Source organism: Nylanderia fulva, unplaced genomic scaffold (assembly GCF_048542155.1).
Source record: "Nylanderia fulva isolate GAGA-0341 unplaced genomic scaffold, ASM4854215v1 Scaffold15, whole genome shotgun sequence".
Lineage (NCBI taxonomy): Eukaryota > Metazoa > Arthropoda > Insecta > Hymenoptera > Formicidae > Nylanderia > Nylanderia fulva.
In genome coordinates this window covers 4,704,988-4,729,043 of record NW_028189730.1, presented here as the reverse complement: position 1 = coordinate 4,729,043, position 24,056 = coordinate 4,704,988, and the positions used below count along the sequence as shown (strand labels likewise).

At 32.2% G+C, this 24,056-nt stretch overlaps 1 protein-coding gene across 3 annotated transcripts in view; it reads right to left on the bottom strand.

The window, feature by feature from the left end:
- Window positions 1–22,764, bottom strand: part of 5-HT2B (5-hydroxytryptamine receptor 2B) — a 78,019-nt gene extending 55,255 nt beyond the window's left edge. Inside the window, exons 1-2 of one of the 3 annotated variants that reach the window (XM_085480558.1) lie at window positions 22,536–22,764; window positions 19,906–20,336 (exon numbers count right to left, since the gene is read on the bottom strand). In XM_085480558.1, the coding sequence (XP_085336684.1) occupies window positions 19,906–20,269 (364 nt within the window). In that variant the 5' untranslated portion in view covers window positions 20,270–20,336; window positions 22,536–22,764. Of the gene's footprint in view, window positions 1–19,905 lie in introns of all 3 variants that reach the window. The other 2 variants (XM_085480557.1, XM_085480559.1) reach the window with 2 other exon arrangements.
- Between the last annotated feature and the right edge of the window lie 1,292 nt (window positions 22,765–24,056).

The window sequence follows — 24,056 nt, the reverse complement described above, 5'->3', positions numbered from 1 at the left end:
GGCCGTTGCCGGACTTTTGAACCATCCTGTATATATATGTATATATATCCCACACATATACACGTACGCATAATTGTCTGGATGACGTATAGCTCGCAATTGACGGCATGCTATAAGTCGGCCAGAAGTAGCGGAGCAGTAAATGGGGGTTGCATGTCATTTGTCGACGGGGGTGGTGCCGTCGCCGCGGCATTATTCACGCGAGAGTTTCTCCCTCTCTCTCTCTTTCTCTCGTCGATAAATACTTACCGGGGATTGAAACGGGGGTTGTATAATCTCGGTTTCGATGCCGTAGAGACGCGGAATTCTCAGCTCTCTCTCTCTCTCTGTGTGATTATATATCGAGCGATATTTACCCTCTTGTCACGTGAGAATTCTCGCCTTGATTTCGAATCGAGCTCTCTTTCTTCTTTGCACACATCTCGCAATCTTCAGCGAAGCGATTTAGTCATTGAAACGTATTATTATATGTTGCAGCCTAAGTGCGATATATTGTTAACCCTCTGTCGACAATCTTTTTTTATTAAGTAGAAAAAGGATTTATTGTTTCTCTAATTGAATTATATATCTCAAAATAATTTAAATAAAAAAATAATTAAAGATAAAAAAAATAATTTAAAATAAAATAAAATAAAAATAATTTACTGTTATTTTTTGAAATACTCTTGTACAATTTCTTTTTACTTCGCCAGCAAACTGAATTTTTTCAATACACACTATATTATTTTAATATTTTAGTTTTTTTAAAAATTCAAAAAGTTTTCAAGCTAAATATTAAATCCAATTGTTTAAACAAAGCAAAATTGGAATTTGAAAAAATAGAGGGTTAACAAAATATTATGTATGAGGGTGTTTTAACAAGTAAATTAAGTATTTTGATATATGTATATCATTTGTTTACATAATCATTCTTCTTCTCGTATTATTGCACTAATTTCTTTAGTCGATTAAAAAAAAATTCTTCAGCCAGGAATGCACCTTTTCTTTTCAAAAGCATTTTTTCTAATGAAGAAAAAAATTGGTGCAACTTTGTGAGAAGTATATTGAAAAGGAAAGTAATTCTGTAGAAAAATGACATTTGCATCTCTAATTCAATTACATATATATTTCAAAATATAATAAAAATGCAAAATATAATATGAAAAAATATATCTGTCTAATAATAGAGAAAGATATTTTTTTTATATTATTTTACATGAGAATATATTTTTATTTTTATTCTTTGACCTATGGTAAATCAGCTGATCGTACGTCAAACGCAATCAATTGCTAACTTTTATCTTTGTCACGAGCAACGTTGATTTCTCCGAATTACTATGACCCTTTAATATAAAATACTTTTTTATTTTTATTTTTTGACGTAAATCAGCTGATCGTACGTCAAACGTAGTCAGTCGTCAATTTTTTTCTTAAAACCACGAGAGACTTTATAAGGAGTATATTAAAAAGGAAAGTATGTAGGAAAATGACATTTGCAGCTCTAATTGAATTACATATATATTTCAAAATATTAAATTTAGTACTTTTTGAAACATCGTATATATAAACTGTCTCACGTAAACTTTTCTTCGGAAAGTGCGAGGGCGGACCGAAACGTGAAAGTTCCATCTCTCGACATTTCCGTCGGTAGTCGGAATTGCATGTTTAATGAATATTGTCGTAAAATGGAGAAAGCGCGACCACGTAAAATGTATATTTTAATTTTAAAGGTTGTTCAATTGAAAATTTCTCAGAGTGTATACATATATAAAATGTGAATATGAAATGTGTCTCTATAAGTGAAATTGTGAAGTTAAAACTCTGGACATGTGTATATAACCAAAGACGAGTAAAAAGTGCCGATAAATTCTAAGAATGAAAAAAAAAGAGACGGCGTTATAAATTTTTTAATTATAAAAATGATAATTGAATAACAAATTGAATAATTGAAAAATTTGAAGTAGAGAGACAACGTAAAAACGGTTGAATAATTGAAGTTTTTAAGCTGTAGAAATAATTGAATACTAATGGAATAAATAAAAAATTTTAATTATAAAAATATTTGAATTAATATATTGTAGGATAAATATACACGAAAAGAATTTTCTCTTAGAATTTACTCTGAAAATCATAGTATTGGAAAAATTTTATAAGAATTTGTCTGATTAATATTTGATAAAAAATATTGATAATGTTTATACTAAAATTATTATTTATAGTAAAATTAATCAAACATATTTCACATCTTATTGTTGTAGATATTAATATTTTATTGTGAATATATTTTTATTGTAAATATTAATCAGAGAAACTCTTATAAATTTCTTCCAATAAGATATTGTCTCACGATTACCATGATTTTCCGAATAAATTTTAAGAGAACATTCTCTCTGTGTACATACAGACATACATTCAAATTCTCTGAGAATTTAGTAAAGGGAAGTAAAAATAATCGACAATTGTCACACTTCAGGCTGCAATAATCAAGATAAGCGTAAGTGATGGATCAACATCAAAGAACCGCAAGGAACTCAACGAAAACAGGTTCAAAGGAGGAGAAAAGCAAATATTTAATTGAATGTCTCTCTTCTCGGTCTCTCGGTACGCGACTGGCTATTTTGGTTCACAAGGGTCTTAATCCTACCATTTCAAATTAACGTCAGATTAATTTTGTTCAAAGGCGAAAACTTTAATTTTGCGTTGCACGCTATTCTATGTATATTTGCGATATGAAATATAGATCTTATATAGATAAAATATACAAACTGCTATTATCGTATTTTTTTGTCAAAAATAGCAAATCTTCCTCTTGTGATCAAATATCCGGAAATGCACTTTTTCATATCATTCTTGTAATATTAAAACTATTATTTATTCTCTCTGCAATGATTAACGTTGAATAATTTAATTGAATAGAAGAATCTTCGTGGGAAAAATTTTAATTCTTTTGCAAAACCAGCGCATTTTCTGATTATATAAAATAATTTGTTTTATGTAATTTAACATTTTCACGACTGTTTTATTACAAAAATGTAGACATTAGATTTATTATATTATTATATTATATTTATTAATTAAATTCATAATAAGTATATTTTATTTATTTGATGTAGTTTTTCTATTATAAATACTCTAATATAACATTCTGTTTGTTGATTCTTTGTGCAAATTTTTTAGCAGAAATTACGTGAAAATTCCTACACAAAATATTATGGAATAGCAAATGTATATTAACATATTAAAAAATAAAACATCTCGAAAGAAATGCATTAAAAGTTATATACATATGCATAGTTTTTTGATCTTACAATATAGCTTTTGTTTCTTCTGATTAATTATTATCATGTGTTTGGTTTTCTGAAGAACAAAAATTTGAGAATAATAATGAAAAGTCATAGAAAAGGTGCATTCTTCGCTGAAAAAATTTTTTATATTGAATAAAGAAATTAATGCAACGATACGAGAAGAAGGGTGATTATGTAGATAAAGGATATATATCAAAATACTTAATTTACTTGTTAAAACACTTTCATACATAATTTTTTATTAACCCTCCATTTTTTCAAATTCCAATTTTGCTTTGTCTAAACAATTGGATTTAATATTTGGCCTAAAAACTTGTTGAATTTTTTGAAAATCTAGAATATTAAAATAATATAGAGTGTGTATTAAAAAAACTCAGTTTGCTGGCGGAGTTAATAAAAAATTGTACAAGAATATTTAAAAAAATAACAGTAAATTATTTTTATTTTATTTTAGTTCAAATTATTTTAAATTATTTTTTTTATTTTTAATTATTTGTTTATTTAAATTATTTTGAGAAATATAATTCAATTAGAGAAACAATAAATCCTTCTTCTACTTAATAGGTAATAGTAAAAAAAGATTGCTGACAAAAGGTTAACAGTATATCGCATATATATATATATATATATATATATATATATATATAAATATATATATAAAACATATGTAGTCCAGTTTTCCGTACTTGTAGCATCAGGAATTTAGTTTACATCGGATTTTTCGATAAACATGCCGGATTAATCTGGAGTATTGATGTAACGCGATCGAATGCCGCGGTTTACATTGGTTCGATTACAAATAAATCGCATTCACGCGGAATCAAAATAGAAGGGGAGACCGCAAAAGAGAGGGAGAGAGGGAGGAAATGGGGAAGGAGAGAGAGAGAGAGAGAGAGAGAGAGGTGTTTTAGCAGCCGAGATAATGAGGCCGCGATAGCTTATCAAGGATTCGTAGAGGAGCGAGTTTCCGTCATCGGCTGCGGAATCCGGGATTTCAGGAGGATGAGGATGAGGAGATTGCAGGCGTTCGGTATTCGAGGCGATAAGCTTCCCGAACAAACTATGCGTTGCAGAGCAGTGAAAGAGCATCCTTGAACTTTTTTTTTTAATTCGCCGGGCTTCCGGAAGTCAAAGTTTACCGAGAGGGCGCGCGTGAGGATCTAAAATAGTTAATTAAATTTGCGAGAGAGAGAGAGAAAAAAAGAGAGAGAAGTCTGCGCGTTTCGCGCCAAGTCGAGATAAGTGATTATAATACAAATAACGATTGACACCTCTCTTTGTTTCTTTCTTTCATTCTTTTGTTTTCCGCGTTTGCGAAAGAAAAAAATCTCCGCGACAGAATCGAGTTCTTGATTACTTATTTACGTCTTTCAAACTTTCTCTTTCTTTATTTCACCGTCTCTTTCATTAGTGATGAAAAAGATTAAATGCGTAGCTTCTTCGTATTTGTGGAGAAAAACAATCGATAACTATGATATAATGTAAAAAAATATCTGTCTAATAAAAAGAAAAACATTTTTTTTCATCTTGTTAGATTTTTCTTCAATTCTACAAAGCGTTTAAAAAAAAAAGAACTCTCACATATAAAAAAAAGCACAACCACATAATAAAAATGCAAAATGTAATGTGAAAAAAATATATCTGTTTAATAACAGAGAATAGTATTTTGTGTATCAAGTGTGGAAAGTTGACAAAGTCATTGCCCACGGCTTTAGCCGTGGGCAATGACTTTAACCGCGGCTATTCCCGCACCGTGCCGTCGCAAGATGGCGGCGTGTGATCGGCCACCTCGCGCACAGAAAACGCGCACAAAGCCACTTTGCCAGCACTTGTAATACAAAATATCGTGTATGTCAAGTGCAGATTGACAATTGTTCACTCGTGTGGGGTGATCGCACTCGCCTTCGGCTCGTGCGTCCATCCCCCGCACTTGTGACCAATTGTCAACTTTCCACACTTGATACACAATATACTATTTTTTCATATTGCATTACGTTAGAATATATTTTTATTTTTATTCTTTGACATGAATCAGCTGATCATACGTCAAATGTAACCAATAGCTAACTTTTATCTTTGTCACGAGCAACATTGATTTCTTCGAATTACTATGCACGTTAGAAGAAGTGTACCCTTTAATATAAAATACTTTTTCATTTTTATTGTTTGACGTAAATCAGCTGATCATACGTCAAACGTAGTCAGTCGTCAATTTTTCTCTTAAAACCACGAGAAACATTGATTTCTTCGAATTAGAAGAAGTTTACCCTTTAATATAACATACTTTTTCATTTTTATAGTTTGACATAAATCAGCTGATCATACGTCAAACATAGTCAGTTGTCAATTTTTCTCTTAGACCACAAGAAACATTGATTTCTTCGAATTACTATGCACTTTAGAAGAAGTATACCCTTTAATATAAAATATTTTTTATTTTTATTTTTTGACGTAAATCAATTGATCAAACGTCAAACATAGTCAGTTGTCAATTTTTCTCTTAGACCACGAGAAACATTGATTTCTTCGAATTACTATGCACTTTAGAAGAAATATACCCTTTAATATAAAATATTTTTTATTTTTATTTTTTGACGTAAATCAGCTGATCAAACGTAGTCAGTCGTCAATTTTTCTCTTAGAACCACGAGAAACATTGATTTCTTCGAATTACTATGCACTTTAAAAGAAATATACCTTTTAATATAAAATATTTTTTATTTTAATTTTATGACGTAAATCAGCTGATCATACGTCAAACGTAGTCAGTCGTCAATTTTTCTCTAAAAACCATGAGAAACATTGATTTCTTCGTTTATACATAGCGTTTAAAAAAAAAAAAAACTCACGCATAAAAAAGCACAACCATATATAATAAAAACTGAAAAAAGGAGAGGATCTCTCGAGAGCCAAATTGAATTCGATCCCCGAATATAAGGGAGTGCTCGATTTGAGTCAAGACTCACTTCAATTTATCTTGAGGCATTATCAGTGGCCTCAAAGAGTTAAATCCGGACCGAAAATTCCGCACCGGATATGCAAAACAGAGAGGAGGAGGAGAGAGAGCAAATTGGCACTATCGATCTGTCATGGCGCAAGTACAAGTGGATAAGCCAAGATATCTCGAGTGGCAGTTCGTACACACGTACATAGGTACACCGGGTGATTCGCAATGATCTGACCTATCAGGTTCACGCCTCGCCTCGACAAAAGCTGTCGCGACAAAACACGAGTCGATGGGTCCTGCGCGTTTCAAGCTCCCTCTCGCGTTATCTCTCTCTTTCGCTTCCTCTATCAGCGATCTCTTCTCAAGAGTTCGCGCAAACATTTCGTCTCGTATTCAATCGGGAGATCGATCACTGCATTGTTCTATTTTCAATGCGATTGCGACACGGGAAAAGTGCAGAGTCTACGGGAAATTATGTTACTCGCATTCTCGCGTCGCGCCTTTTCTTCCCCTCTTTCATTTGTCAGCGAGAATTCCGAGACTTTGGAAATTTGGAAAATACTGAGGAATGCTTCTCCGGGAGTTACTTGATGTTCTGAAGAATCTAATTTTTTTTTAAATACGGGAATTATATAGATTGTATTTAAATAAGTGCGAATAATTTTAGGAGATAATTCTTTGTCGAAAATTAAGGGAATCCTAAACGTCCTTGAGCAGTCTGTTGTTTTTTCCTGCTTTATCAACAAAATGTGAGGTTAGATAAACTATAAATCTATTCATTGGCTATGCGGATTGTTTTTTACTTAAAATTAAAGCCCTTTGTTAATATTAATACTTTAATTTGCACAGGAAAAAGATTTATCAATCTGTATAGTCTTATATATTATATCTTGGTTACAGAATTATGAATGTTTAAAATATTGAATTATGATTGAAGACTATACAGATTTATAAATCTTTTTCCTGTACAAATAAAAGTATTAATATTAACAAAGGGCGAAGCGCTCTAATTTCAGGTAAAAAACAATCCCTATAGCTAATAAATAGATTTATAGTTTATCTAACCTCACATTTTGTCGATAAAACAGGAGAAAACAACAGACTTCTCAAAGACATTTAGGGTCCCCTTAAGGGGTCTTCTTATATTAAATTTTTATTTTTTTCTAAAATTAAAAAAAATAAAACTTGGTGGATATTTTTCACTAATGAAAAGTATTTATTAATATTAAAAAAAATAAGCACTTAATTTTTACCTCTCTCTCTCTTTAGAAAAATGTAATTCGTCAGGAAGGTATATAAAAAAGCCCTCCCTTTCTCTTAATTTTTGACAATCTCCTAAAATCTTTTGCACTTTTTTTAGATACACCCTGTATATAAATATATTTTATTTTTGTCTGAATTATATATTTCATTTTTATATGAATTTCTAAAGATTGGAATTGAAAAAATGAAAGAAGATTTTGTAATCAAAATTTGTTGAAGCTTGAGAAATTTTTAAGTAAATTTTTATTCAGCTCTTTGCATTCCTTCAAAAAATTTTACTCGTTACCTCTGAAATTAAATTTTTAGATTGCGATGATAATCTTTCTCCGGGACATTTTACGCTCTTCTGGAGTTTGGACAATTTATCCAAGCTTAAGGCAACGTTTATACGTTTTATTGCCTCATATTTATGTATTTGATTGCGGTATTTAGAATTACGTTTCTAGTTTAATATGATCAGATTTACGGTCAGTGAGATTTATATCCTCCACGTGGTTTGTTAAAAAGATCCCGTCTCTGTTTATTGTATTGTGGAGAAATATTCTCTACTTTTTTATATCACTCTTTTTATATCTTTCGGTTTTTACATATTTGAGGAAATTTGCAATTTTTCATCGTTAAACATTGAATTTTAATAAATTATTTGGTTTCTCTAAAAATTCTATAAAACATTCTATAAAAATTAAAGCATCTATTTCTTCTAAACACAATAAGAGCATTTAGATTGGATTAAAAAATATAGGGAAAAACTCACTCAAAATTTTTAAGTAATATTTAATTTTACATTTTAATATTAACAATTAATTATTGTATATTATTAATGATTTTATTTTGAATTTAATTTTTCAGTCAGAAATGTTTAACATGACATAAAATAAAATTAGCATTTTATATATGGAGAAAGAAATTCTTTGATTGTGTTCGCGCGCTCAGAAATATTAATTAATTAATGACAATCTTTTTAATTTCCTATTTGCAAATACTCGGTGGACAATCGGGGCTACATAGTGACAGTCGTGTATATCCAACAGGACAATGGTATGTAGGATTGTCGCCGTAGGCTGTCCGCAAGAACCGCTCCCTAATTAAACTGCCCATTATCGACGTCGACCGTCTGACGATATCTCGATGACGCGATGCGTTGATCAACTTTCGTCAAATCACCGTTTGCACACGAATTCAACACTTTACACACATGCGTATACATATGTGCACACTAAAATTATATACCTTAAAAAATTTTTTAAATATATATGTATATATTTAATTATTTAATTTTAATGCATATATTTATATATAAATATGGGGCAATAAAATATGTAGAGCCTTAAATTCGGATAAATTGTCGAAATTTCAAAAAGCACAAGAAAGTCTTGAGAAAAATTGTCCTTAAAATCTAAAAATATTATTCTGAAAGCGAAGAGAGACATCGGAAATAAAAATATATCAGAATTGAGATTTACATTAATTTTTTTGAACCTTAACAATTCTGATTAAAATCTTTTTTATTTGTAATTTCCATCTTAAAAGTTTCAAGAAACTTTGAAATGTTCTGCACATCCCAGAATTTTAAATTATATACAATATATTTATAAAAAAAATATATTTTTTGAAAGTAATAGTATAGTAGAGAAGAGTAAAAAGAGGAGAATATAATAAAAAATGATTATGGTCAGATGTTGTATGGGTAGTCAACAGCTGCTCTATATTCAGACGCTGCGTACATCTTCGAGTAGTAAAACTGCTATTTGATCTGACACGCATGAAGTAGTAAAGTGTCGCGATAGTCAGACACATTTATTGAATATCACTTTTTCTTCATTATATCAATTTATTCGGGTTTATTGTCTCTCATAAAATAAAATATTATAAAAATTAATGTTATATATATATATATATATATTTATAATTATAAATTCAAGTACGAAAGAAGCTAATAAGAGCCAGGCGCAACAAACTTGTTTTAAAATTTTTTTATTTATATAAATTTAAAGTGTAATTTTTTTATTTAACCTAAAATTATTAATTCTTTTTTTAATTTAAAATTACATAAAAATTTCTTAAATTGTTTAAATTCAATTACATCTCGAGTAGTAAGACTGCTACCTGATCTGACACGCATGAAGTAGTAAAGTGTCGCGATAGTCAGACACATTTATTGAATACCACTTTTTCTTCATTATATCAATTTATTCGGGTTTATTGTCTCTTATAAAATCAAATATTATAAAAATTAATGTTATATATATATATTGTAAATATAAATATTTATCATTATAAATTTAAGTACAAAAGAAGCAAATAAGAGCCAGGCGCAGAAATGAGGGGTGCAACAAACTAGTTTTTCCATTCAATTTAAAATAAAAAATTCTTTGTTTAATTTGAAATTACATAAAAATGTCTACAATTTTGTAATTTTAAATTAAATAAAAAAAAGAATTTTAAAACAAGTTGTTTGTTGTAATTTCTGCGTCTGGCTCTTATTAGCTCGTCCATTTAAATTTATATTCGTCTTTCCATTTTATTATAAATTTTTATGAATGTCATAATCATTAAGAATTAATGAGAATGTTATGACAGTCGTCATGTTACGTATAATTGTATCATTATTTATTTTCGCTGTAATATTATAATGATGCGCGTGTAACATGTTTTTGTTGAAAGAAGAATGCAAATACGACATTAATAGAGAGAAAAATAAAAAAGAGAGACAGAGAGAGAGAGAGAGAGAGAGAGAGAGAGAGAGAGAGAGAAGCTTGAGAGGATGAGAAGCTTTCAATTAATCGCGAGCGGATCGATACATGTTATTACATTAATTATAGGTATTACATGTAATTAATTATGCGAATTATCGCATAATGTCGGGCTTTAACGCAAGTTTATTGGCAAAAAGTCGAGAGATTCGAAAATCGATAGTGTGTTTATTCTCGATTAACTCGCCGACATAAGTAGTTAATTAAAGCGCGCGCCCATCTCTTTTCCCGACGGTGAGAGAGAGAGAGAGAAAGTGGTCCCTTTCTCTATTATCGATATTGTCGCTATTATCGATATTGATAGTCGCGCATCGACGTGTTCCTCCTGCGTGCATAATAAAGTTAAGGACACGTTCGGGCTCCTGTCCTGTCCCGTTAGTTAGTCCAGCACGTCGATTGAACTTCGGGAGTGACGGACGTGTCATGCCAACAGGACACTTACAATTAAGGGCGTGTCCGATCTCCAGGACCAGTTTAACTAGAATACACAAACACAAACACACGTGTTTGGAAACCGAGGAAAATCGTTCTTCCGCCTCGAGTTTCTTTCCTGGGAGATATTTTGTGGAATTAATTCGAATCCTTAGTTATTAATTTTTGGCGATTAAATTCGATTTATTACGTTCTCCGTAAAGGACGTGAATTTTGGAGGGAGAGAATTCTTTTTATTAAATTCCTTATTTATATACCTAAATAATTAAATAATGGATTAAAATTTTATGCTCCTTGAGTTATTTGTATCTATGCCACGTAACATCCAATTATATACGTAATCACAGTAATGAGATAATTAATTAAATGCCTCCATTTTGGAAAGTCTAATTTATATTTATATTTATATTTTTATATATATTTAATTTATTAGATATTTTTATTATTTATTCGATATTTAATTAATTAGACATTTTTTATTAGATATTTTATTATATTTTTATTTTTATTTTATATTTATCAGATATTTTTTATTAGATATTTAATTATCAGAAATTCTCGAACCCCTTAAAGAAATATTATATCTATAAATCTTCCAAATATAGTGTAATTAATATAATAATACTATAATATAATGTCGTGATTTCACGGAATCTTCTGTGCTCCGTTTTGCGTCCCCATTTTGGGATCGAATGATACAGCATCTCTTGAAATGATCGCGTTAGCCACGCTTAATTGGCTGATCTTCCCCAAAACTTTCCCGGCAAATTATTATGTCTGATGAATATTCCATTTGATCCGAGTAAAACCTCTCTCTCTCTCTCTCTTCTCATTTAAGAACCGCCATTCCGAAATCTATTTCCTCGCTAATGAATCCTTGGCTCGTCGCGATATTTTTCACTGTCTTTAAATTTTCATGCTAAAAGTTATCTCAATTTATCGTGCCTTATATCGCTTAATACGCGAGTTACAAGATCTTCTTCGATTTTCGTAAAAGATTGCTTCGAGTTTATCCTCTTCTAAAATTTTAATTTTTAATGAAACTATAATACATAGAATACTAAATTTAAAATGTTTTAGTTTCCGCTAAAATTATTACACAACATTGTGTTCATCAAAGAATTATAAATACATTTAAAATAAAAGCACCTTTATTTTTTATAGTATTATATAACGCAACGGATTTTTTTATCACATGTAAAATACGCAATAAAAAATAAAAATTTTTTTAAATTGTATTAATGTAGTTAAATGGAGATGGTTTTTATGATGTAACTTTAGAAACACGTAGAGGAGATAAATATAGATGAAAATTTAGAAATTTTTAACTGTGGCCGAAAAATGATTTTAAGGGATGAAATCACTCCTTATAAGATTTTTTATGGAAATATAATTGAGATGTTAAAAAATGTTTTATACAAAAATTTCATGGTAAGAATATTTCAATTTAAATACATTAATAAAGTTTAAAAAAAATGATTTTTTTCAAAGATTGAATTAAAAAAAAAAATTTTTCAGAATATTATTAATTATGGCTAAATAAAAGCGCTTTAATCATAAAACTTTTATGTAAAATTATTTTTGACAGCTCGAATGTTTTTCGAGAAAAGCGAAAAAGATTTCGAATCATTCTTGGATCAAATTTTTAAATTTATCAATTCATCTTCTTTACGTGTGTATAAAGTTTCATCAAAATCAGAATTTTTGATTCTCTGGTCAGTTATCTGCTGTTTGGACTGTATATTATCGTGTGCAATAACAGAACGCGAATGTAAACAAAGGAATAGTGCGGTCAAACGAAGGATTCAACGAAAATATAGAGTATTATCGCATGCATATAATCTCTTCTAATATAAGCGCAACATGAATGACTGAAAGTACTTATCATACGCGATCATTTCTTATTTTGATTGGCTATTAAAACCGTGCACTCAATTAACTTTCTCGATTATCGCGTCTTCAATTAGCCATTAAATGCAAAATAAATTAAGCATGATTGTGCAATGCGTTTAATTAACAAGTACAGTCGTTATACCGATCTCATATTGTAAATTGCATTTTTTTCGGAATATAACATAAAGCGCGCGTTGCTTTCAATTAACGTCAGGAGTGATATTTTTAAGTGTCATGATCAGCTGATGACTCGTTCTAATTAATCACGAATGCGTTCGAATATGATGCTTGTGCATTAAAGAAGCGATAAAAGACGAATAATATGAAAAAGGCAAGTAATTTTTGTTCACTCTCTTAGAATCGTTTTTTGCACCGTAATTTTTTAATAATAAGTGAATAATTTTTATTTTAAAAATAATAATTATTTTTTGGAGAATGTTTCTTTTATGGTCTCAATTCTATCTCTGCCAAAAATTGAGATTCATTTAATATTCTCGGTTTTAAAAATAATTATTTAAAAAATTATTAAATATATTAAAAAATTAATAAATTACAAACTATTTCAGATGTGTTTTTAAAAATTACTTTAATTAATTAAATTAAATTAATTAGGTAATTAAAATTATTTATTAATTAAAAAATTAGAAATTTTATTTTATTCATTAAAGTTATAAATAAAAACATTGTTTAAGTGTAAAACTTGAAAAAGGAAAAAAAACATTTGCTTCTTGAGAAATTTGCTGAAAATAAAAAAAAAAAAATACCGCAGCATTTCTTTCGCAAAACGAGCCGATACGAAAACACACCTTGTACGGAGGACACCTTGACTATCCTTGAAAATAGCGGTCATGATTGACCGGCGCAGGACACGAATCCTTTTCTCCCCGGGGAGAAATTAAAGCGGCAAATCCCATGGGCGAGTGTAGGTTATTTCTGTGCAATCGATCCCTTGTTTCCCTGTTTATTTCCCGCCCTCGGACTCTACCTTGCACGAATCTTCGTCTTTTGTGAGAAAGCTGAATCTATATTTGGCCCCATCTCGACTAAATTAAGCCATCGTTTAACGCAACCACGCGATGTCCTGCGGTGCAATTGCGATTCACGAATAAGGATGTTAATTCGGAGTAAATTTGGAATAATGAGAGACATGAAAATGTTTTCTCTCCTCTCGCGATCAGATTCTGACGAAAATGTCTTATAAAGTATTTCCAACGAATAAAAACACTTGATTCGTTTCTTGCGAACTCTTTCATTAATTAATTGTTGCGTCGATGGCAGCGACGAGAATAAATAGTGCTTCTAATAACAAATTGATGAGATTGATGAATAATACATTGCAATTAATTATTATTAACTGTGAAATAATAATTCGCAGACGTATGAGAGATTATTAATTATCAGAAAGGTCATTAATTAGCTCTTAAAATATGTTCACTTTTCTCTCTATGAACAAAAATGGATAAATTATTTTAAATTATTATAAAAGGATTATATATGAATATAAAATTTGAAAAATAAATTTTTTAATGACGCGCTTGGTGTTTGCAAAAAAAGTTAATGAATTAACGAGAGCACTATTTTAAGAGATTGTCTTAATATAGTTATTAATTTCTCGAGTTTTTTCTTTCGGCTCAGAGATTCTATCTCTATCAAAACTAAAACTCGCATATTCTCTTTAATATTATTATTAAGAAAAAGTATTTTAAAAATTATATAAATAGACAGAGAGTAAATATTTCTAAAATAAATTTTTTACTAAAAATATTTAATAAAACGCTTCTGGTATATGCAAATAAGAAAAAAGTAATAAAAGCATTACCTCAATAGATTATTTTTGAACAGTTATTTTTCGGAGGATGTTTCTTTTGGTCTCAATTCTCTGCCAAAAATTGAGATTCATTTAATATTCTCGTTTTCAAAAATAATTGTTTAAAAAATGTATTTAATATATTAAGGAAAAGTAATACAAAATTTTCAAAATAAATTATTTAATAACACGCCTATACAAAAAAAGAAGATAAATTAATAAGAACACTACTTCAATTAGATGATTATTATTTCTGACTTAAGGGGATGCTGACCATGTCTGTTTTACCGACTTTAAATTTTCTTTTTATTGATTATACAAATTGAAAAATCCTTCTCCACAATTAAGTACTGATAATAATGAACGGGGAGCGCTGTAATTTTGTACAAAAAAAAATAAAAGTTAAAAAATTACGATTTTTTTTATCGGCCTCTTGCATCAGCTCATAACAATACTAATTTAATACTAAAGTTCTGCAGTTTATTTGTGCACAAAATATGGCGCTCCCAATAGAGATGACATGAAAGAATAATACAAAAGTAATAAAAATAAGATTAAAAGCCTGTCTCAAAAGATTCATACTTGAATTAATTATGTATATATATATTTGCGTGCGGAATCAAAGTCGAAACATAAAACAACAAAAATTAGTTGCAGGACAGCGCTCCCTATTTATCATCATCAGTATTTTTATTGTGAAAAATTTTTCAATCTGTATATTCCATAAAAAGTGAACCTAACCTAATTTAAAGTCGGTAAAACAGAACAACGTCAGCATCTCCTTAAAATATTTTCGTTTCAAAATAATTATTAAAAAAAATTTCAAAGAATAATATAAATATAATATTTTTCAATCTGTATATTCCATAAAAAGTGAACCTAACCTAATTTAAAGTCGGTAAAACAGAACAACGTCAGCATCTCCTTAAAATATTTTCGTTTCAAAATAATTATTAAAAAAAATTTCAAAGAATAATATAAATATAATACAAAATTTCCGAATTAAATTTTTTGTCAAAATATTTAATAACGCTGAGAAAGAGGCGAACTGAGAAACAATCCCCGACAGACTGTCTCGAGCAGTTATTAAGGATTTTTCTCGAGGATTTTTTATTCGGTTTCGATTCAATCTGCGGCAGAGAACTGAGACGTCGCTTAATATCCTCGCGCATATATACTCCCCGTTTTTGTCCGTGTGTTTGCACACCGGGGCGGTGGCATCTCCCGCGATGTCAGTTGCACGGTCGCGTCGCGTCGCGTCGCGTCGCGCTGCGACGCGCGAGTATCGAGTAAGCATCACCGTGGGTGATCCATTATGCATAAGCGCGCTCGTTTCGGCCGACAAGGAGAGCCTTGAGCCCCTCCGGAGCAACTCGTAAAGGCACGAGAGAACCACCTATCACGCGAGAAGACCGATGTGCGAGTCCGGATAATACGCCCCGGCGATAAATAGCGCGGTTTATGCGCCCTTATACGCCAATTCCCACCATCCCCTTCTTTCTCAAATTAGCCCCGAAATAGCGGCCAGCTGGTCTACGAATAGCTCGGGGTGCTTCTCTCTCTCTCTCTTTCTCACTCTCTCACAGCTAATGTTTCACTCGGCGGGGAAGCAAATTTTTAACCCCTTTCGCGTCGGACAGGTCAGCGATATAACCCTTTTCGTAGGCTCTTTAGACACGAATTATGTCAAATCGCGCGGAACCGGACGTGCCTCTGCGAATAGATCCTTCTCTAGGATTCTCCCGTTGATTCATTAGACGTAGACAGGCAAATATCTCGTAATGATAAAACCGGTGATAAAGTGGGTCATCCATCCCTTATGACATTTCGCTTTTTCCAGGAAATCGTCCCGCTACCTGAAATAAGCGAACAACGGGGTTTCTGTTTGTAGAAACGAGAAAAAGCATGCTTTAACCTTTTTTTTTTTATTGCAGGATTCGGTAAATATGGGCACGGCATTTTGTGTCGGCGTTAAATAGCGAGCCCTTATGCAAGCCCGAGCCCGATACATTTTATTGTTTCTCTCGAAAAATGGCCAGCAGGTTTGCAATCATCTCTCTTTTTAACTATTATATATATTTATATATATATATATATATATATATATATATACATCTATATTTTATTATTATTTTATTTTAGTATTATTCTTATTGTATATTTTATTATTATTATTATTATTATCATCTATTTTTCTTTATTATTATTATTATTATAATTATTATATTTTATTATATATTATGTATATATAAAATGATATAAAAAATATAATAAAAAATGTAATATATAATATATATATATATATATATATATTTTTTTTATGTTGGACACTTGAATGGATGACTTACATCTGTAACGTCGGGAAATATTTAATTTCCCTTTGTCCTGGAAATACATGGACATCGATGTAACCGTGTATTTCTATAAATACAGCACCTTTTTTTCACCCTTCTCCCTTGAATCGCTCGAAATAGAAGAGCGGTGTTTTATTCCGAAACGCGGGAAAGCATATATCCATATCTTTCGCCCTTTCGATTCTAAATAAAATACGCACTCGGTAAATAGCGTTCTTACGCGAATATAATTCTACGCCTCTCTTCTCCGAATTGCCAGAAATGGTAACGGGTCTGTAAATAGCATCCCTCCCACTTTCGACAGGGTTTTTCGTTTCCCACGATTTTCTCTTTCTCTCTCTCTCTCTCTGTAAACCGCGCATTTTATTCGAGATGTTGGAAAATTGCAGGTCCCACACCAGATTCACCAAATATCGTGCAATACCGGTGATAAATGGCGCCCTTACGCGCTCCTCGTCGTCCATTAAATTGCTGGAAACAAGCACGCGACACTTTATTCGAAACGCTAGGACTTTTTTAACGACTCTCTTGTTCACAGTTTTGCGTGACACGTGAATATAATATATTTTATATTCGTAATATATTATTAAATACATATATCAAGATTAAAAGTGTCGCAGAATTATTTTATATTGTACACACAATTAACCCTTCTGTCAATGCATTTTTCACCTATTTATCGATGTATGTGTACCAACTATGCTATTTTTTTATAGCCGTAATTGCGCTTTAAAAATTTTTTTCTATTATATTTTAAAAGATTTTGAAAATAAAAGCCTTTTATTATTTTATTTTAGACGGAAAACAGTTTTGACACATTTTTTATGGTTGAAGTCCTTTTGGGAATCTGTTCATTGATCGAAGGAATAATTACACTGTTCAACAAAAAATTTAACTAGAAGAGATTAGTCGTTTTTTATAGTTTTTTGGATGCTGAATACAAATCTAGTTTCCAAATTATTCCATCACAATTTTAAGAAACTTTTAATTAAAGTTAGATAATTAAGACTTTTTTCACGAACTTTGATTTATTATAGCCACAATATGTGACGTTCTAGGAAAGTTTTATTGCAATCAAAATAAAATATATTATTGAGATTTCCAAATAAATAAATTATATTTATAATATGTAATTAATTATATATTAATAATATATATTAATAATAATTAATAATAATGTCAAAATTTAAGAAATACTTGTTTTATATAAATCCGTCATATTAAGTTCATCAGTTTTTAATTCGACAATTTTGACACTAGATGCGTATTCAGTTGACCTACAAAACCTTTAAAATTAAATAAACATAATTGAAATTTATTTAGTAAATCGTCAATGAGCTAAATCACAGCTATCTTCCGCAATACATCCCATTTAACTATGGATATCTTATTAACCATAACCGAAAAATTCCTTTTGAGAGTTAAAAGTCCTAACAACATACTTTATTTTGATTACAATAAAACTTCTCTAGTACATCACATATTGTACTTATATACAACGAAATTCTTGAAACTAATCCTTTTTGCGATTTTAATAAAAAAATTTCTCAAAGTTGTAACATTACAAAGCAATTTGAAAACCAGATTCGTATTCAGAGAGCATCCAAAAAACTAAAAAAAAAACAATTAATCTCATCCCGGTGTTCGAAAAGTTATTTTTTGTCGAACAGCGTTTTTATCTCAATATTCCCTAACAACACACATATCCCGAAGACGTTCAGAGAACATCCTGAGGATGTCTTCTAGATATCCTCTGAATATTTTTCGAATATGTTGTGCTTTTAGGGTTTTCATAACGTGTTCGAAAAAAGTCATTTTTGTCGAACAGCGTTTTTATCTCAATATTCTTTAACAGCACAATATCTCGAAGACGTTCAGAGAACATTCTGTTCAAATATCCTCTGGAAATTCTCTGAATATCTTTTGGATATATTGTGCTACTAGGGTTTTCATAACATGTTTGAAAAAGTCAATTTTTATCGAACAGCGTTTTTATCTCAATATTCTTTAACAGCACAATATCTCGAAGACGTTCAGAGAACATTCTGTTCAAATATCCTCTGGAAATTCTCTGAATATCTTTTGGATATATTGTGCTACTAGGGTTTTCTTAACATGTTTGAAAAAGTCAATTTTTATCGAACAGCGTTTTTATCTCAATATTCTTTAACAGCACAATATCTCAAAGACGTTCAGAGAACATCCTGAGAATGTTTGAATGTCCTCTGGATATCCTCTGAATATCTTTCGGATATGTTGTACTATTAGGGTTCTCATGTGTTCGAAAAAAGTCATTTCTCGTCGAACAGCGTATTTATCTTAATATTCTTTAACAACACACATATCCTGAAGACGTTCAGAGAACATCCTGCGGATGTTTGAATGTTTTCTGGATATCCTCTGAATATCTTTCGGATATGTTGTACTATTAGGATTCTCATGTGTTCGAAAAAAGTCATTTCTCGTCGAACAGCGTATTTATCTTAATATTCTTTAACAGCACACATATCCTGAAGACGTTCAGAGAACATCCTGCGGATGTTCGAACGTCTTCTGGATATTCTCTGAATATCTTTCGGATATGTTGTACTATTAGGGTTCTCATGTGTTCGAAAAAAATCATTTCTCGTCGAACAGCGTATTTATTTTAATATTCTTTAACAGCACACATATCCTGAAGACGTTCAGAGAACATCCTGCGGATGTTCGAACGTCTTCTGGATATCCTCTGAATATCTTTCGGATATGTTGTACTATTAGGGTTCTCATGTGTTCGAAACAAGTCATTTCTCGTCGAACAGCGTATTTATCTTAATATTCTTTAACAGCACACATATCCTGAAGACGTTCAGAGAACATCCTGCGGATGTTCGGACGTCTTCTGGATATCCTCTGAATATCTTTCGGATATGTTGTACTATTAGGGTTCTCATGTGTTCGAAAAAAGTCATTTCTCGTCGAACAGCATATTTATCTTAATATTCTTGAACAGCACACATATCCTAAAGACGTTCAGAGAACATCCTGCGGATGTTCGAACGTCTTCTGGATATCCTCTGAATATCTTTCGGATATGTTGTGCTATTAGGGTTTTCGGAGAAGACAATCTCAATCCCCGGAGATGATCTCGCGAGAATTCTCGGTCCTTTAATTCAAGAACTCGCAAACTCACCTCGAACGAGGGTGAGGATGCCCAGCGGCATCACCAGAACCGCGACCATGAGATCCGTGATGGCCAGACTCATCAGGAAGTAATTAGTTACGTTCTGCAGGCGTCGCTCCCAGGCGATCGCCAGGCACACCAGAATGTTTCCCGCCGCCGTGCCAAGCACCAGAACCAGGGCCAGCATCGCCCACCAATTGTTGAGTCCATCCTCGTTACTTTCCCGGCCCGCGGCGGGATCAGTCGTGTTCGTCGTCGTTTCCGGCTCGAACTCGCTGATGTTGCTCGAGTTCGCGAAGACGAAGTCCCAGAGGACCAGCGAATCGTAGGTATCCGCCAGGACGACTCCCTCGGTGGTGGTTGACCTCGTCATCGCTTAGTCAAAACTGCACTCACAACAAGAACTCACGGCACGCGAGGCTGCAGCATCTGAAAGTGCACTTTCAGCAGCGTCGAAGGGATCCATTGAATAATGTATGATGGTATTTTATATATATATATATTTGAGGAAATTAATTGTTAGAGAAATATATTGGAGGGTTTTCAAGATTTATGGAAGGATCCAGGATTTACAAGGGATACGCGAGCTGTGTAATTAAGTAACCTAATTAAGAGACGTCATGCAACGGAGTGAGAGAGACAGAAAGAGAGTGGGAGGATCAAAGCTGACCGAAATGATATATTTCTCGGGTGAAATATATTTCGGGGAAACGGGAAACTTCAAGGAACGAAAGTGGAAGCGACGCGGAATATCGAGAGTTCCTGGAATTTCGAAAACGCCGGGAATTTAGGAAATAAGAATTGAAGAATTCAATTTGTCGAGGAGTTTGCAAAGTCGAGAATAAATTAAAATTTCGAGGACCTTAAGAATTTGGATGGCAGGTGGTCCAAGGATTTAATAAAGAGACAAAGTTCCGGAGGATCTAAAAAATGCCGGCTATAAACGTTTGAGATGAGACTCATTGTCAGAGATTTTTCGATTAAAGAACTCTCCTTCTGTCGACGAAATGTTTCAAGAGAGAGTGCTTTTAAATCACTCCAAATCCAATTTGGTTTTATCATCAAGTATTCGCGCGTCTTTTGCGTTCAACTGAATGTCATTTCGATGCTCTCTTCTCAAATTGAGAGATTTTTTAATTTGATATCGAATTTTTATTATTTTACTTATCTGTCAATGAGTAGATACCTAAATATCCGAGTTTTAAATTTCAAAAAATTTATAATTGGTACCCATATATATATATTGACGAAAAGTTACGCCTTGCTAGAATAAAATATTTTGCAAGATCCCCAAAAAAATTTACCGAGCTTTCGGATCATGAATGTACGATTTTTTTTTTATTTCTTCAACGTCGATTAAATTCCTTTATAGAAAAAATTCGCCGAGACATATTTCCTGGAAGAAGATGATTTCCTCCTAAAAACGGAAGAGGCCATTCGCGCGCTCTTTGGGTCTTGCGTGAGGTATCGATAGCGAATTCAATTGCATTGATTGCGACTGATCTGGGGTGCATATCGGGTGATATATCGATGGAAAGTGAGGATTACACGCTCAACAGGTTACACGAGATGAGAGCGGTTCGCACGCGAATATCATCGTAACTGCAGACTTTTGTCGCAATTAAGTAATCCGCGGCGCGAATTCAATTGGCAGCGATAAAATCTTCTCGGAAAATCTTCGGATTTCGAGATATTTCATGTGTCTTGAATCCCGATTTACGACGGAAGTTTCTTTGAACGCGGAGCGCCGAAGGTAAAATACTGAAGGGAGGAAAAGTTTTAAAATGGTCTAAAAAGATGTAAAGAATTGCGCGAAAAATCGTCAAGTTTCTCAACACGATCTCGAGAATTGGAGTTGTTAACGAGAGTTTTATGGGAAATCAAATACAAAAGATTCGAGAAATTTTCTACCTGTGAATACAAAATAAATCAATTTTAATGTCTTTTTAAAACTGTCAAAATTTGAAATAACCAAATACACCGACAAAGCAAAATAAAATGATAACTAATTTGAAAATAAATTTTCGAAAGGGCAAACATTTTAGATAATTTTTTCAAGAATTCATAAGCACGAATTAAATTTATTAGCAAACATGAATTAAAAGCAAGAATTCAGAGCTTAAATGTCGGAGCTTTCATATAATGGTTTTAGAAATTCAAAAGAGAGAGAGAAATAAAGCAGTTTGAAATAAAATAATTTAAAAATAAAAGAATGAAATAACTTGTGCAGAGGATTATTCAAAAAATGCAATTATCTTCAAGAAATACTGAATATAGAGTCCACAGTTTTGAAATCCCATAATTTTCATAATTTTAATAATCCAATTCGCGTGAGCGAGTTTAATGAGAAAATCAGAACTCTCCGGTGAAGAATCTTTCACACTCGGAAAACGCGTTAAAACTCCAAGGACATTATTTAATAAATCGACAAGAGGGATGAATTCGGCGGGAGGAAGTTCAAGAATTCGGAACTCGAAGCCGGGAGAACGGGCGAAAAGGGAAGAAAGGGAAATGGAGAACGGGAGACTTGCGGAGTCTCCGCGGTTCCAGGAATTCAAATTGAGCAAAGCGGAAGTTGAGCGGAAACTCGAGAAAGGAGTGGAGCCGGTAATTTATCGAATACTTCGTTAAACACGCACATCGCTCGGCAAACTACTCTTCCCCATCGCGGCGGAAACACATACACCCGCGAAGGGAGTATTAATATTTCGCGCGCGAAATTTTTTTTTTTTTTTTTTTTTTTTTTTTATCTTCTCTTTCCCGCCACCAGGAAAGACCGGGGGGAGGGGAGGAAAGGGGGAGGAGAGGGTGAGTGACAGTTCGCGGACTCGGTTGCGGAAGCGCGAAGCTACGCGATCCACGAGGGTTGCTTCGCCGCGGACTACTGGCCCACTAGCTCTTATCTCTCGCTCGTCGACCACCCCTCCCCCCCCCCTCAGCCGGTTACCCCCCTCCCCTCCCCTCCCTTCGCCCTTCTTCTCAACCCTCCCTCCCTCCCCCCTCCCGACGAGGAGGACGCGACGCCGAGCATGCGTCGCCGCTCACGGCCTGCCCACATCGGGACACCTGTTCGTCCTTCGTTGTCATCCCTTCTTGTATTATTAGGGATGCACGGGGTTTGCACTCATGCGCGAAATGCAACGTCTTATCAATAAATAAGAGAACGGCGTCGTTACACTTGCCCTTTCGAAAGTCGCCGATTTTTAACCAACGCGTATTCAGCTCCCTCTGTCTTGTACTTCGAGAAACCAATTTCTGAATTCATTAAGGATATTGTGTTACTGAAATGCTGAGATGTTTTTCGCGTCGTGTGATGTGTCATTAAAAAAAATATATATATATATATTACATATATATATATATTACATATATATATATATATATATATATATATTTTTTTTTTTAACGACACTTATCATGCGACGCGAGAAACATCTCAGCATTTCAGTAACACAATATCCTTAATGGATTCAGAAATTGGTTTCTCGAAGTACAAGAGAGAGGGAGCTGAATACGCGAAAAAGTTTCGCGGAAAAATTGTCCATTTAGATGTCAAATATATATATATATATATATATATTGGACATCTAAATGGACAATTTTTCCGCGAAACTTGGGAACAGTAAATTCTAGGGAACGCGGAGTGACAAGTTTTATTGAGACATTTTTACTATGAAAAGAAGGTTTGCCGGTGAAAATGGAGTTGTGTAGAGCACGCTTCTTAAATTTTTTGTCAGAGGAGAGAAATGTCTACGAGAAGACTTATTAAATAGTTATTAAGACAGTTTACTTAAATATTATTCATTTCTAAATGGTGAGAAAAAAACAGAAATAAATGAAAAAGATATATGTATATAGGTTATAGGTTAGGTATAGGATAGGTATAGATTAGGTTAGGTATAGATTGTTCGTATTTAAGTTTATTTTAATTTGTTAATTTTTCAAATCATTGCTTCGTTAATTTTCTGATTAATTATTAATTTTTAGTCAGCTTTATTTAAAAGAAACGTTTACGTGAAATTTATTAAGCTAATTTATTTAGACACGTTATATAATTACATTTAGAAGCGAGGAAAAATACAATAATAAAGGAAACATGTATAGAATGTAGATCATTTAAATTTTTGTAAATAAATTTAAATCTGTCAATTTCAATTATT